The 15,462-nt window shown below is 39.8% G+C and overlaps 1 protein-coding gene across 7 annotated transcripts in view; it reads right to left on the bottom strand.

Annotated features, from left to right (window-relative positions):
• HECW1 (HECT, C2 and WW domain containing E3 ubiquitin protein ligase 1) overlaps positions 1-15,462 on the bottom strand; it is a 192,074-nt gene that overhangs the window by 32,691 nt on the left and 143,921 nt on the right. For all 7 annotated transcript variants that reach the window (XM_083706240.1, XM_083706237.1, XM_083706236.1 and 4 more), the window contains 4 exons: positions 12,507-12,637; positions 11,741-11,862; positions 2,637-2,822; positions 1,541-1,675 (listed from right to left, as the gene is read on the bottom strand). In XM_083706240.1, the coding sequence (XP_083562366.1) occupies positions 1,541-1,675; positions 2,637-2,822; positions 11,741-11,862; positions 12,507-12,637 (574 nt within the window). The remainder of the gene's footprint in view (positions 1-1,540; positions 1,676-2,636; positions 2,823-11,740; positions 11,863-12,506; positions 12,638-15,462) is intronic.

The raw sequence follows: 15,462 nt of genomic DNA, 5'->3' as shown, positions 1-15,462 counted from the left end.
ATGGTGTTTAGATAGATTTAAGCACTTAACAAACCAACATGAAAATTGTCACAGAAAGATTGCAGAACAAAACCCATCCACAAAGCAGATAGTTCACCTGAACAACAAAGACGACAAAGCTGGTAAAAGGTAAGATCCCAGCCTCCAACCATAATATTTCGTTGCAATTTGGGACAGGCGGAACAATACACAGAGGAAAGAAGAATTAGTGAAGCCTAGCTTCTAAGAAATGTTGGAGAACTGCATGCTGCAATGAAGGCTGTCGCTGAGCATGTGTCAGAAGGATGGGTCTAAGAGACTCCCTCACCCAAAAAGCCCGTAGGTACCAAGGAGTCTTTTATGTTTTTCTGGCCCCAAGGCCTTCCTTAATTAGCTGCTCCTACTTTGTTTGAACTGTCTTATGGCCCATCCAGCTACTATGCCAATGTACTCCAGGCCAGAACGGTTAGTGTTCCCACCAAGGTCTGTGCTTTGTTTCTCTGTGTTTTGTGAATGACAGAAGGACCCACATCTTGAAGTTGTGCATTCTACAGAAAACCTAGGCAACTGTATAATCTGTGGATGGGCAGCACCAGCCCTAAAGACAGGCAGCTGCAAATAAAAACATGCATGCATGCATCATTTTATTTGTATGCTGCCTTTCCATGCTCAAGGTGGCTTACAACATGGGGAAAAAGTACATTGCAAACATAACAAAAGTAGTCATAAACAATAAATAAAACATCAAAAGGTACACAACCAAATTAAACAATTGCCACATAAATCATAAGAAGATCTAAAAGTAAAGATACAAAAAAAAATCAATAATAGCAACAACTCACCCCGCAACCCTCCACCCCCAAAAAACTCTTAAACTATACCGCAGTCCCAGTGTCTCAGCCTCAGCTTTTGTAGCTGGAGTCAGTCAGGGCCCCTCCTCCCCAGGCCTCGTGGGAAAGGCCTGCAAGGCAGGGAGCAAGTCTTCCAGGATTCACAGCCAAGATACAATCTGCTGTTGACAGCCAGCAAATGAATTGCTTGGAAACAAGCAGATATAAATCTGTTCTAATCACTTTACAAGATATGAATGCTGCATGAGGTATTGATAGCCGTGCTGAAGCTAATATCTGCAGCTGTTTATAAGGTCATTTATTTTTCGTACCACACTGGCAACTTATAGCTGGGTAAGCTCTGTCTTTCTTTACCACTACGATATGCCTTCTTGCCCCCTCCCCAATATGGCTTAGTCTGTATCATTTAATCTTCTGGAATTTTTCTTTTCTTACTAGACTGTGTCAGGGTGAGTGTAGCCTGCTCCTGGTATCTACCAAGTATTGAATGGGCTGAATAGGGGCTCAGTTAATAGGGTATACGTATCTGAATTCTAATTCATCATCATTCTCCCCCCCAGGTTTCAGGCCACAATATAATAATAATTTATTACGTATCCAGCCACTTCCTACAAATTATAAAGCTAGCAAGGCGAATACAAAGAAATTGCTTTGCTGTGAATATACCCATTTATCCAGAAATTCTAATGAATTAGAGCAAGAAAACAGACCTCTCCAGCACTGTAGCTGCGGAGTCGCTGAAGATGCTGTCTGTGAGTCAAATGATTGGGTAGGCGGCCATTTTGAAGTGGGATCCTGGGATCAATGAAAGTAGTAGCACGGCTGTTGTGGTCAACAAAGAAGGACTGTAATAAAATAATGTTGGAAAAGAACAATGATTATAATACTGATAAAGCAACCAGAGTAAACAATGTATTCAGCAGGATTCTGCATGGTCCTCTAAGGCATCTTGCCTGGCTCTTCCATTTGAACAATTAGATGTTCAGGTGTGGACCTGTTGCAAGCGGTCAAACCCTATAAAACCCCCTAAGTTTCTTGTCAATAAGACTCAGGAGCCGGGAGGAGATAAAGTCCAGCCATTTATTTGATCCAGTGGGATATGTTCTGCAAAGTCTGGACCCCCTCCTAGTGGCAAGAGGGGGTATATATAAGTTTTTACAAAGCATTTCAATTTCCACCTGCCATATACGGCACATCATTACCTCATTCAAGTTGTTAGACCAAACATATACATAAAAGTACATCTCAAGTTGTTGCACTTGCACGCAGCTTTGATTCCCACCCATGGCCGTTGCATTGTTGCAAAAGCCCCTGTGTGTGCTGGGAACCTGTGTTACGTGTAGCCATTTGCGTTCTATTATATGCTATGCTTCTTCTTCTAGCTTTGTGCTGTGGCTTGTGATTTATGTGTTAGCTGTTTTTCTACCCCAATGGGGAAGGTGAACTTTTCTATTAGCAGCACACGCAGGGGCTTACAGGGGTACACCTTATCACATTTACTGTAGCCCTTTGGACCACCTCCACCGACTGAGGTGCTTGTGGTCCACTTGTCCTTTGTGACTGCTCAGCGGCCTGATTGCCTGTAGACAGCCAGCACTGGCAGTTGTGTAAATGTATTCAGGTCCCCAAATTCATATACTTAGCCTATTAATGTGTATGCCACTGAATGACTCAGGAGGAGACATCTGAGAATAAGGCACAAACTTCAAAGCTAATACATTTCAACACCTTGGGCATTCTTGGTCAACCTCATAAAATAAGTCAGATAAATTTGCAGAGAACTCAATATTGTATAAATTATTGTACCTTGCCTTGTTGATCAGTTTTGATCTCCCAGCCGCGGGGAAGCTCCAGCCGTGTGTCAGCAAACATGTTGATGAAATTTACCAGGTCCCTGTTGTGCTGATAGCGCTCAAAATTCCGAGCATCTCTGCGGATCTTTAGAATCATATGCTTTAAGCAGGTGCTGTTGGTAAACACTCGATAGGCACTCTGGATACAAAAAGCAGGAGGGGAAAACAAAGCTTTCATGACTGCAAATGTGTCACCTCTAATGACCTTTTCCAGAATATGTATGACTCATACAGGCAACCCCCTCCCCCCAAACTCTCTTGTCTGAAATGGTAAATCATGTAACTGCTCTTAAGAGCCTTGTGAGCTGCTAGACTCCAAAGTCTGGTTATTTACAGAAGGGTAGGCTTGTCTTTTAATAAAGGGCCCAAAGAATATGCATTTAATACAGGCAATGGCCATTTCATGTGCGGGTTCCATTCCTTCCTGTCCCCATTCCATCCCTCTTCCGGGTCCAAAAGGACCTGCTTGTCATTTGGACACACCTAAAATGGTTGCTGCCTGTATGTCTTCTCCCACATTAAAAGGTTAAGGGATCCCTGACCGTTAGGTCCAGTCACAGACAACTCTGGGGTTACGGCGCTCATCTCGCTTTACTGGCTGAGGGATCCGGCGTACAGTTTCCAGGTCATGTGGCCAGCATGACTAAGCCGCTTCTGGCGAACCAGAACAGCGCACGGAAACGCCGTTTACCTTCCCGCCGGAGCAGTACTTATTTATCTACTTGTACTTCGTGCTTTTGAACTGCTGGTTGGCAGGAGCTGAGACTGAGCCACGGAAGCTCACCCCACCGCAGGGATTCGAACCGCCGACCTTCTGATTGACAAACCCTAGGCTCTGTGGTTTAACCCACAGTGCCACCCGCATTAAGAGCCTTTAAATGCTCAGCAAGAAAGTTCACAAATACCAAGATTATTCCAGATCAAATTGAGACATGGTTGGTCTTAGTGGTCAGACTATAGCCATCCAGAATGCATAACACTACATCCTCCTGTGATTCAGTGGGTCCCTTGCCCCTGTAGCAACATCTGTAAGAAAGAGCCATGTGGCTCTGGTAAGTAAGCAGTCGTTGCCTGAGGGCCTATGATATTGGCATGGGAAGGAATCATATCATTTGCCTCAACCTTCCAGTTCCTTCCTCCAGATATTGCTGCAGTGAAATATCATGTAGGCACATGGAAGAGGCTCTCACATTGCTCCAGCACGCATGTAACTTGCTAAGTATTTATGATCACACACAGTGAATGATCGTTAATTTCTTTTTTTTTTTTTTTTTTTTTTTTTTAATAAAATTTTTATTAGGGGTTTTTACAAAATAAAGTACAAAGATTAACAACCTTTCTTTTATCTCAACAGAGTTTCATAACTTCTTTGGACTTCCTCACATCTCCCGCTGCCATTTTCATCATCATAGATTTTTCCATGCAATTTATCATCTAATTTGCAAATTTTATAACCACTTATTTAAATATAATCCTCTGTAAATTAATTTCTCTTAATCTCACTTTACATCCCATTCCGATCCGATTTTGTGGTGGCCAATTATTTATGATCAAACATCCTACTTAACTTTCCACCAAATCACAATATTTTTGTAAATAAGTCTTAAATTTCCTCCAATCTTCTTCAACCCTCTCTTCTCCCAGGTCTCGAATTCTGCCAGTCATCTCAGCCAGTTGCATATAGTCCATCAGCTGCATCTGCCATTCTTCCAGAGTGGGTAGATCTTGAGTTTTCCACTTCTTGGCGATAAGTATCCTTGCTGCTGCTGTTGCGTACAAAAAGAATGTTCGGTCCTTCTTTGGCACCATCTGGCCGACAATGCCCAGGAGGAAGGCCTCTGGTTTCTTAAGGAAGGTATACTTAAATACCTTTTTCAGCTCATTATATATCATTTCCCAGAAGACCTTCACCCTGGGACAAGTCCACCAGAGGTGAAAGAATGTTCCTTCATTTTCCTTACATTTCCAACATTTATTGTCTGGCACATGGCATATTTTGGCAAGTTTAACTGGGGTCATGTACCACCTATATATCATTTTCATTACATTTTCCTTCAGAGCATTACATGCCGTGAAGTTCATCCCCGTGGTCCACAACCTTTCCCAATCCTCAAACATAATATTATGCCCAATATCCTGTGCCCACTTTATCATGGCCGACTTAACCATTTCATCTTGTGTATTCCATTTCAACAGCAAGTTATACATTCTTGAGAGTACTTTAGTCTTAGGTTCTAACAATTCTGTTTCCAACTTCGATTTCTCCACCTGGAATCCTAACTTTTTATCCTTTTTAAAAATTTCTTGAATCTGAGCGTAATGTAACCAGTCTCGCACTTTGTCTTTCATTTTTTCCAAACTCTGCAATTTCCAATTATTGCCCTCTTTCTCTATTATTTCCCAATATTTCGGCCATTTGGCCTCCATATTGGGTCTTTTTCGGGCCTTAGCCTCCAGAGGTGATAGCCATCTTGGAGTTTTATTTTCCAATAGGTCTTTATATTTTGTCCAGACATTAAACACTGCTTTCCTGACAATATGGTTCTTAAAGGCCTTATTGATCTTAACTTTGTCATACCATAAGTATGCATGCCAACCAAATGCATTGTTAAAACCTTCTAAGTCTAACACATCAGTGTCCTCTAGGAGTAGCCAGTCTTTTAGCCAGCAGAAAGCTGCGGCTTCATAGTACAACCTTAAGTCTGGCAGGGCAAAGCCCCCTCTTTCTTTCGCATCAGTTAATATCTTAAACTTAATTCTGGGCTTTTTGCCCTGCCAGACAAATTTAGAAATATCTCTCTGCCACTTCCTGAAGCACTCCGTCTTATCCACAATTTGCAATGTTTGAAACAAAAACAACATCTTAGGCAATACATTCATCTTAATAGCAGCAATTCGGCCTAACAAAGAAAGCTTCAATTTTGACCAACTGTCCAAGTCTCTCTTAATTTCAGACCAACATTTTTCATAATTGTCCTTAAATAGACTCAGATTTTTTGCTGTTATGTTTACCCCTAGGTACTTTACTTTTTTAACCACAGTTAGTTCTGTTTCTCTCTGAAACCGTTCTGACTCTGCATCTGTCAAGTTTTTTCCCAACACCTTAGTTTTCTGTTTGTTTAGTTTAAAGCCCGCTACCCGACCAAAGTCCTGAATCAATTGTAACACTCTTTTTGTGCTAGATTCTGGCTCTTGCAATGTCAAAACAAGGTCATCTGCAAAAGCTTTAAGTTTATATTGTTTCGCTCCGATCTGAATCCCTTGCACCAACCGGTCCCCTCTAATCAAGTTCAAGAGCACCTCCAGGACAGAGATAAACAGCAAGGGGGAAATCGGGCAGCCTTGTCGTGTCCCTTTTTCAATCTTAAACTCTTCTGTAACCACATTGTTGACTATCAGTTTTGCCTTTTGTTCTGAGTAAATCGCGTCAATCCCATTTTCAAAACCCCGCCCCACTCCCATTTCTTTTAAATTCCCCTTCATAAATTTCCAAGAAATGTTATCAAAGGCCTTCTCCGCGTCTATAAAAATTAGAACTGCTTTAGTGTTAATATTTGTTTGCAAAAGTTCCAAGATGTCAATAATGTTCCTTGTATTAGCAAACAAATATCTTCCTGGGAGAAAGCCTGCCTGGTCTTTATGAATTGTCTCATTTAAAACCCTTTTGAGTCTTCCTGCCAAAACGTCAGCAAATATTTTGTAATCCACATTTAAAAGGGAAATGGGACGGTAGTTCTTAAGTTGTGTCTTTTCAGTTTCTGATTTTGGTATCAATGTGATGAAAGCTTCCTTCCACGATTCAGGCGCCTTCTTTCCCTCCATAATTTCATTGCTGACCTCCATCAGTGGTTGAATCAAATAGTCACTTAATATCTTATAGTACTTGGAGGTCAAGCCATCTGGCCCTGGAGACTTGCCCAACTTCATATTCTGAATGGCCTGTTCTATCTCTAATCGTGTTATTTTACTATTCAGGAGTGATCTATTTTCTTGTGATAGTTTTTTAAGTCCATTTTTCTCCAAAAATTTTGCAATCTCTTCCTCATTTTGTGGCCCTTGAGTGTATAATTTCTTAAAATATTTCTGGAAACATTTTCTAATTTCCACCGGGTTCTGAATATTCCTTCCTTCTATTTCCAAATTTGTTACTATGTTCAGCTTTTGTCTCTTCTTCAACTGCCAAGCCAGCAGTTTCCCACATTTATTAGCCGATTCAAATGTTTTTTGTTTCATTGATTTAATCTTCCATTCTATTTCCTGATTTATCAGTTTGGAATATTGTACCTGATGAAGTTTAATTTCTCTCAAGATCAGCTGTGACTTCGGGTTTACTCTTAGTTTCTTCTCTAACTCTTTAATTTTCCCCAAAATCTTATCCTTTTTCTCATTTTGTAGTCTTTTCTTTATGGCGTTCTGTTGTATCAAGAACCCTCTCATCACAGCTTTGCTTGCGTCCCAGATTGTTCTTTTTTCCACAGCAGTGTTCAAATTTATCTCAAAATAGTCCTTTATTGTTTTTTTGGCCTTCTTAATAATCTCCTGATCTCTAAACAAGTTGTCATTCATCTTCCATCTAAAGGAGCCGGTTGGTAATAATGTCATGTCCATTTTCAACGCGTTATGATCGGAGCAGGTCTTTGGGCAGATTTCCACTTTCTTCACCTTAGGAGCCAGACCTCTAGAAATCCATATTTGGTCAATTCTTGTCCAAGTCAGTTGGGCTTCAGAGAAAAATGTTCCTTCTTTCCCCAAGGGGTTCTTTGTCCTCCATATATCAATCCAGTCCATGTTGTCTGTCATTTCAAAAAAGGTCTTTGGTAGTCTGCCATCTTTAGTAACCTTTTGGCTTTGTGACCTATCCATGTTCGTTGAAACGATCCCATTCATATCTCCCATCATGATGATGTTATCATAGTCCAGATAATCCAGCATAATCTCATGCAACTTCTTGTAGAATTCTGATTTCCCTTCATTTGGAGCGTAAATTCCTAATATCAAAATTTTCTCTCCTTGATGCTGTATTTCAATTGCCAAAATTCTTCCATGTTCATCTTTAAATAGAAATTTTGGTGAGAGGCTCTCCTTTGCATATATCACCACTCCTCTCTTCTTAACTGAGTCCGAAGATATAAATTCTTGGCCTAACCTTTTATTTACCAATATTTTTCTGTGGAGCCTAGTCACATGTGTTTCTTGTAAGCAAGTAATGTCTAGTTGCTCCTTTTTTAATATGTGAAAGATTTTCTTCCTTTTTTCCGGGCTGTTGCAGCCATTTATATTCCAGCTTAAAAGTTGCAGAGACATCCTGGATGGATCTGTTTAGTTTCCTTGGGGTGGTATTTTGTTCTGTGAGTCTTCAGGGTTCTGAGGTACAGGCACCTGTGGTGGTTCAGGCCCTGAGGGTAGTTCAAGTCCTTTATGAAGGTCCTCTCCGTAGGCAGTCAAAAACTTATCCCTATCTTCCAAAGTTCTAATTTTAATCTTCTTCCCTCTAAAGGTAAAAGATAATCCTTGGGGAAAGTCCCACCTAAAGATGATTGAGTTGCTTCTCAGCAGTTTTACTAAGTCCAAATATTCAGATCTAAGATCCAACAGCTGTTTAGGAATGTCCTTAAAAATCTCAATTCTTTTGTCCGAAATGTTCAGGGAGCTTCCGTAGTGCAGGCCCAAAATCTTGTCCCTTTCCTCCTTTGATCTCAACGTAATCAAACAGTCTCTGGGCTTTTCTCTCTTTGTGAGTCTTCCAAGTCTGAAGGCTGACACAATTTTAAAGTCTTTCTCCTCTAGACCCCAGAACTTGGAGAATTCTTTGGTCAGAAACTCAGCTAGATTACCTTCTTCCACTTCTGGTATCGATCTTATCCTTAAATTAATCTCCCTGTTCCGAAGTTCCAACATGGAGAGGTAGGTCTGGTGTTCCCCAACCTGCTTACTGAGCGGCCTTACTTCTTTTTCCAACTCTCCCACTCTTTGGCTGGTCTCTTCGGCCAGTTTCTGATTTTCACCTGCAGCCTCCTTCAGTTGTCCGATTGCTTGTGCATTCTGTGCAACTTGCCCAGATAATTTGTTTAAAGTTTCTGTATTAAGGTCAATTTTCGCAGTTTGTTGGTCAACTTTCCTATCCAAAGACTCCAATTTCTCAAGAATTCTCTCTAATACAGAACCAGATCCTCCTGAGGCCATCTCTTCTAGTTGTAAATCCTCAGTTTCTTCCTCCCCTGTCTGTGACAGGGAGGTAGCTTTTTCCTCCGAGGGCAAAGTAGGCACAGATGATCTGCGTGCTTGTGAGGCTGCAGTTACGGTTGTCAGAGTTGTTTGTCTGGTTCTTAATCCCTTTCTTTTTGCGCCACTCATTCCAAAGTTATCTAGCAGTCAAGGTCAAGCTGAGTTGTTCCCATGGGAAAGCTACGGCCCAGGTGGTAGCAATCAAACAGAGGGCCGGGAAATAGAAAGTAAAACAATGTTTTTGTTATAAATCCTCAATCCTCTAGGGGGAGCATAAAATGTCCTAGGAAGAAGAGTCCATTCCACATACGAAATCTGAACCAATACTTAGAGATCTTCACAAAAGTAGTTTTAGCAGAGTTGGTTTTAGGTTTGCCACAATATTTCAAGTTGTGCTTACTGGAGTTCCATAATGCAAGAACGTAACCATTCTGAACTCCCTCAGACTGTCTCAAAGTTTAAATAGAATGTATCCAAATTTGCAGTCTGACAGTTCTACTGCTCAGGCAGTTCTGACACCTGGGCTTCTTAAATAGAATTGTAATCCACAAAGAAGAGAGTATATAAGTCCTAATAAAAGTCCAAAAATCAATTGCTTACAGTCTTTGCAGCCATTACCGTTCGCGCCGCCTCCGGAAGTCCCCGAATGATCGTTAATTTCTGGAAATATATGATAATGTTCTTGCTATTTAGCTTGGGGTTGGATTACAGAAATTTAGTAGTACAAACTCTGGAATTCCACCACCAGCTCATTGACCATTTTAGTAGCTCTCTGAGACCTTAAAAGAGACCAAAAATTTCATAGGTTTTTTTAAAGCCTTCAAGTAAAGAAGAGATCTGTTTTCCATTTCGGCTCCAGCTGCTGGATAATATTTTCCAATTCAATTTTCATGACCATAATTAATGCTTCTAAATTTAAATTGGAGTTTGTGGTTAAAATATTATAACGACATTAAGCCCAAATTTATGTAGCATATTATTTTTACATAAGTGGAATTTGTATGACTGCCTTAACAGATGTTTCAGCAGGTCATTCTGGTTTCTTTGGCAGAATCGAAATCATTGCTGTAACAGAAAAGGTGTTGCTCTGTTCAAATTAATTTGATACCTGCTTTGATGTAAGATCTACTAATATAAAGTGAAAGCCACAAAAAGTTCAAAGAGGAATATTCAGATTAATCTTAGACGTTTTCTTTCTGAATAGTATTTGACTCCCCTGACCAAACCAAAACTGGATCTTAAGAAAACTGCTTATGCTCTACCAGTCATTCCAACATACTTCTCAGAGAAAGCTTGAAATGATTTTTAAAACTGTATTTTGTTTCTGCTTAGCCAATTATGAGGGGAAAGTGTGCATTTGCCAAAAGAGTGGAGATAATTGATACATACTGTACTTTCTTGCCTTGTGACAGTGCAGTTTTCAAGTTTTCAACTTCCTGGGGAACTTCTTTGCATCAACTTGCCTACCAAGAAACCCCTGAACATCTGCCAAAGAGCCCCAGGATAGTGCACACTATTCTCAGATGAATTCTAGGGCATATAGTTAGTTCATCTATGGCACGAACCAGCTGCTGAACCCCACAATGCCTTGCATGAATGAACAAGCAACCTAGAATACACACAACATTCCCATTTGGCTGCATGTTTTAGGGGCTGAGGTGTGTTGATTTAATATTTGTATTCTGCTTTTCCAACAACAAATGTTGAGTTCAAAGTGGTTCACAATAATCACAACACCATTTAAAAAGCAGCAAGCACTGCAACTGCTATAATATCAAACACAAATCATATCAAACAAACAACAACAAATTCATCAAAACAATTAATGCAATTCAATAAAGTCACAGTAACTCCCTGATAGCATTGCAAGGATACTTCCTCATCACTTGGAAGCTTCCTTCAGAACAACAAAAAAAAGTGGGGGTTAGCTTTTCAACACTGCAATGGGTGGAAGCCTCATTCACTGTCATGAAGTATAGAAACTTAAATGGAACTATGCTTTTAAAAACCATTTTGGGTGGGTGGGAGATCAGTAATGCCACACAAGTTCTCTCTTGGGGAGGTTGTCTCCAACTACTGATTTTCTCCTTGAGGATGTGAAGCTTTCAAAAGGCATTCCAGGATCTGAAAACCTCTGTTCTGAGATACTTGTTAGAGTTTGGTAAAATACTGATTTAGTGATTGTGTGGGAATGTGTTAGGGATGTTCTAGCATGGAGAAATGGGAAGAGTATGAGTTGTACATATGACAAGCTAGTGGCCTTGCTAACCAAAATGTTGCATAAGGATTATAATGTAGATCCAGGTCTATTAAGGCAGAAACAGATGAGCACAGTAATTGTCCAACATATTCTGAAATATCTTAGCAGTGAGAAAAGCTACCTTTATGCATTATGATTCCCCTTGAACACGCATGACTCAACAATACTCTGTTGTGGATCAATGACTAAGCATCTCATTGTAGTTTATGTTCAGTGATAAGGTTTGATATCATACATTTGCAAACCACCAAATGCTCCTTTTTCAAAAAGGAGGCACATGTAGAGGGGGTTTTGCAAACCATGCTGCTGGATTGCTGCAAAGCCAAATTTCTTCCGCATGACCATCCAGGTGAACAAATTCAAGTGGGGATGAATTTATCACTTGGATAATTGTATTTTCTTCCCTAGAATTCAGTTCTCTCCCCGCAATTCTGGCTTTTGCGTAGTTTCTCCGATCACTTTCATTCTTTCTCACACATTCTCAATTGCAGAAAGAGAACTGAAGTGCCACCTGGATGCTGCTATCAAAGTATATCAGCAATTTGCAAGATAAATGAGGGTCAAGCACTTACATAGTTTGCATGCAGCACCGTGAAAAACTCAGGGTTGGTGATGAACTTTACAGCTGGAGACTGCAGCAACAAAGTGATTTTTTGAGAATTCACAGGTGAAACAGGTACTTCTCTTCTAATTTCTGAAAATAAAAAGGCTTCCATGTAATACACAGCAAGAGAACATTTGAATTTTGAATGACTATTCTCCCTTCTTCTGCTTTCCCTCTCTAAAGCACGGCTTCTGGCCAACTTCCTGGTAGTTACAGAAAGGACTTGTTAATCCATGGCACAACCCTCCCCAACAAACCTGTGCTTCTTGTGTTTTCAATTCCTTATTTGTCGATTCCTTTAGCTAAGTCTTGGCTTTTAGGCAACAAGTTCTTTCCAACTTAGTTTTATAAATAAATATCCAGTGTAAAAGTGAATAGTTCTTTTTATCTCTGACATCCACAAGTATCTTTTCAAGTATCTTAACTTCTTGTGCATTTAACATATCAAATCTTTTTCCTGATGTTATGGTTTTAGCTTTTTGTTAACTGCTTTGGGATTTTTTACAGTCAAGCTGCATATAAATTTTATGAAATAAACAAACCAACAGGAGGGAATATGGAAGCGCAATATGGGAATATGGGACCCACCAATTACGACCCCAACATAGACTTTATCACAACAGTGAGAACCAGATCCTCACTGAGAAGCATCTGTGAAACGTGATGCTACTCATCTACAAAGCTCATACAATACCATAGTAAGAGGAGGACACTGGCTCATGTAAATGTCTTACCTGAATTTGGCTGGGAAGGGTCTGCCTCAGAATCACTTCCTCCTCCAGCGGGAAGCCTCTCTACCCTGCTGCTAACCACAGTGTCCTCATCTGTTCTTTCCGTAGCAATAGTTCGCTGAATATTTTGGTACCTTGATTTTGAAAAAGGGGAGGAAGTAAAATATGTTAGAGATGCACATTACCCCTTCATGCTTAGCCACGATTTGGCTTAGTGTTATGTGTGGTCATTGCCTGTTGTTATTTTGAAGTATTTGGGCACAGTGAATTAACTATGCACGATCTCCTTAAGTACAGCCTAACAGGAAAGAAAGACAGAAAGTGAAAGTCTGGCTCCTCTTGGCCTGACCTTATAGTCAGCTATGGTTGCCATAAATAAAGATTATTTATTTATTTCACAAAATTTATATACTACTTGATGGTAAAAGAAAACTCAAAGCAGTTTATGAAAAAGATAGAACAATAAAATTATTACTAAAAAGTTACAACCATAATTTAAACCATACATAAAGTTTTAACGACAATAGAATAGACTAAAACAAATTAAAACTCACACAAACTAAATAAAAATCTGGGTAGACTTGTCTAAATAAAAATGTCTTCAGCGGGCACGAAGGCCTGATAAAAATAGGCAGGGAGCTCCAAAGTGTTGAGGCTTCCAAACTAAACAATTGAGTTCTTATAGATGTGGTGCAGGTATTATGCGGCACCCGTAAAAGTGCAAATTCTGCCGATCAAAGCTATCAAGTGGGAGCATATCGGGTAACTCAATCTTATAGGTAAACTGAAGAAAATGTGAAACTTTGATATTAGGTAGGCTTACTGGCTTGGATTGGCAAATTTTGAGTATTGGTTCAATATTATTAGCTAAATATAATTAGGTAGTTTATATTTAATATTTATTAGAATTATGCTTTAGGTTTCTCAAGTGTTTATGGCATTTGGATTGGAATAATAATGATAACAACAATAATAATTATAATTTCTTATACCCCACTCATCTGACTGGGTTACCCCAACTACTCTGGGTGGCTTCCAACAAGAATACAAATCAAACAACAAAAAATCAAACATTAAAAGCTTCCCGAAACAGGGCTGCCTTCAGATGTCTACAAAAATTTATATAGTTGTTTAACTCTTTGACATCCTCCAGGAGGGTATTCTACAGGGAAAAATGATATAAGCCTCCAAATAATTTCATTCTCAGTAAAGATGCAGGGAATTAATAATAGTAATAGTAATATTAATAATAATATTAATAATAATAATAATAATAATTTTGTTTTTCGGTTATTTCTTGGTTTGGTTTGATTTATGATTTGACAGTCTTGGAAGTTTTAATAAAATACTTGAATTGAATTGAATTGAATTGGGAAGAAGGTGAAAATATAAAGATTTATGCTTGGCTGAAAGAGTAGACTGCTTTTGTTTCATTAATTTCCTCAATAATCAATTCTTTATATTTAACTTTACATGCACATACACATATTAGCAAGAAGGCAAATAACATAATAAAATTAGCTTTAAAAAAACACTACAAGAACTAAGGATTTGTTGTTTTGCCTTTAAATATGCCCTTTGCAAACAAATTATTATATTTGGACTTCACACCATATTAACATAGCTCTATTTTCCCCCACTCTCTCTTTTATAAGAACCTATAAACATTTTTATTCACTTCACAGCAGGCTGACTGAACAAACTTTCCATTCCAGTGCAGGCTGCGTTTTATGCCCCCCTCATGCAATAGCAGAACAGAAAAACTTAGTTCACCTATTTAGAGGGGTATACACAGTGCATAAGCTTCCCATTTAATTAGATGGTAGAAAAATCCCCTGGGGGCTAATAATGCTTAGGAAGCAAAGCAATGGACCAAGAGACTCCTGAAGTTTAGTCAAAACTGTGTAAAGCAATCTTCAAGATATTCTGAAAAAATGCCCACATAAACTTGAAACAGCTACGTGGATGCATTTGAAAAATCCAGCACTTTTTCAAATGATGATTGTGATGGTGGGTACATTTACTGTGTATGCATTATAATGGTGGTTTTGAAACTTTCTGTCCTCAGGGAGCCCCTAAAGACTGGTTTTCCAAGGAACTGCCACAGCATGCTGCAGGATATGTGCTCTGGGACACACTGCCAGCCTGATGTGCCTCGCTGCCCGATTCCCTCTTCTGTAACTGGCTTTTGTTAGGTGAACAACCAGTCTTTCAGGGAGGCTTCCTTGATGGCCATCATTAAGCATCTCATTGAGATGAATCGGTGCGTCTGAGGCGAGATGGGAAGATGCGGCTCTGCCTCTGCCACCGCCACCACCGAAGCCTTCCTTACATGGCAAACACCCAGAAAGCAGTGGCAATAACAGTGGGTTCTGGTGAGATCTCACACAAGGTCTCACAGAGTACATTAGATCTCACAACATTTTGGCAAGATATTGCCAGTAGCTACCAGAGCTGCTGCTGGCACCCCTTCTTCACCAGTAGTGGAGCATGAGGCATGCTCTCAGGGGTGCTGCTTCCTGGGCTCCCGCCACCCAAGGCAGCTGCCTCACTCAGCCAGCCTCATAAATAGGCTGAAATACACTGAAAACCCCTTGGAACAACCCCAGTATGCTTTTCAATAGTTTCAAAACCATAGTTTTGTTTAGTCTAGTCTAGATCCTAAAGGACCTTGAACGCTGTCTGTGCCAGCTGAAAAGAAGACGAGAGATGAGGGACGCCAGCAAACCCATCTGCATGTCTCTACCTGGCAACCCTGTGGATTCGGATGGGAAGTGATGCTAAAACCTTTGGTTGTTTCGTCTGTTTCTGTCTGCTTGAATGTTTTGTTTATTTTTACCTAGTTATTTGGTTAAATTGGAAATATTAATTTTTGCTGCTGTAGTTTTGCTTGTTTACCTTGGGTTAGAATTGTGTTTTATTGGACCTAATTTTCTAGTTTTTGTACATTCAAGGAAGA

Source organism: Podarcis gaigeae (genome assembly GCF_964106915.1).
Source record: "Podarcis gaigeae genome assembly, chromosome: 12".
Lineage (NCBI taxonomy): Eukaryota > Metazoa > Chordata > Lepidosauria > Squamata > Lacertidae > Podarcis > Podarcis gaigeae.
This window is presented reverse-complemented; position numbering and strand designations above follow the sequence as displayed.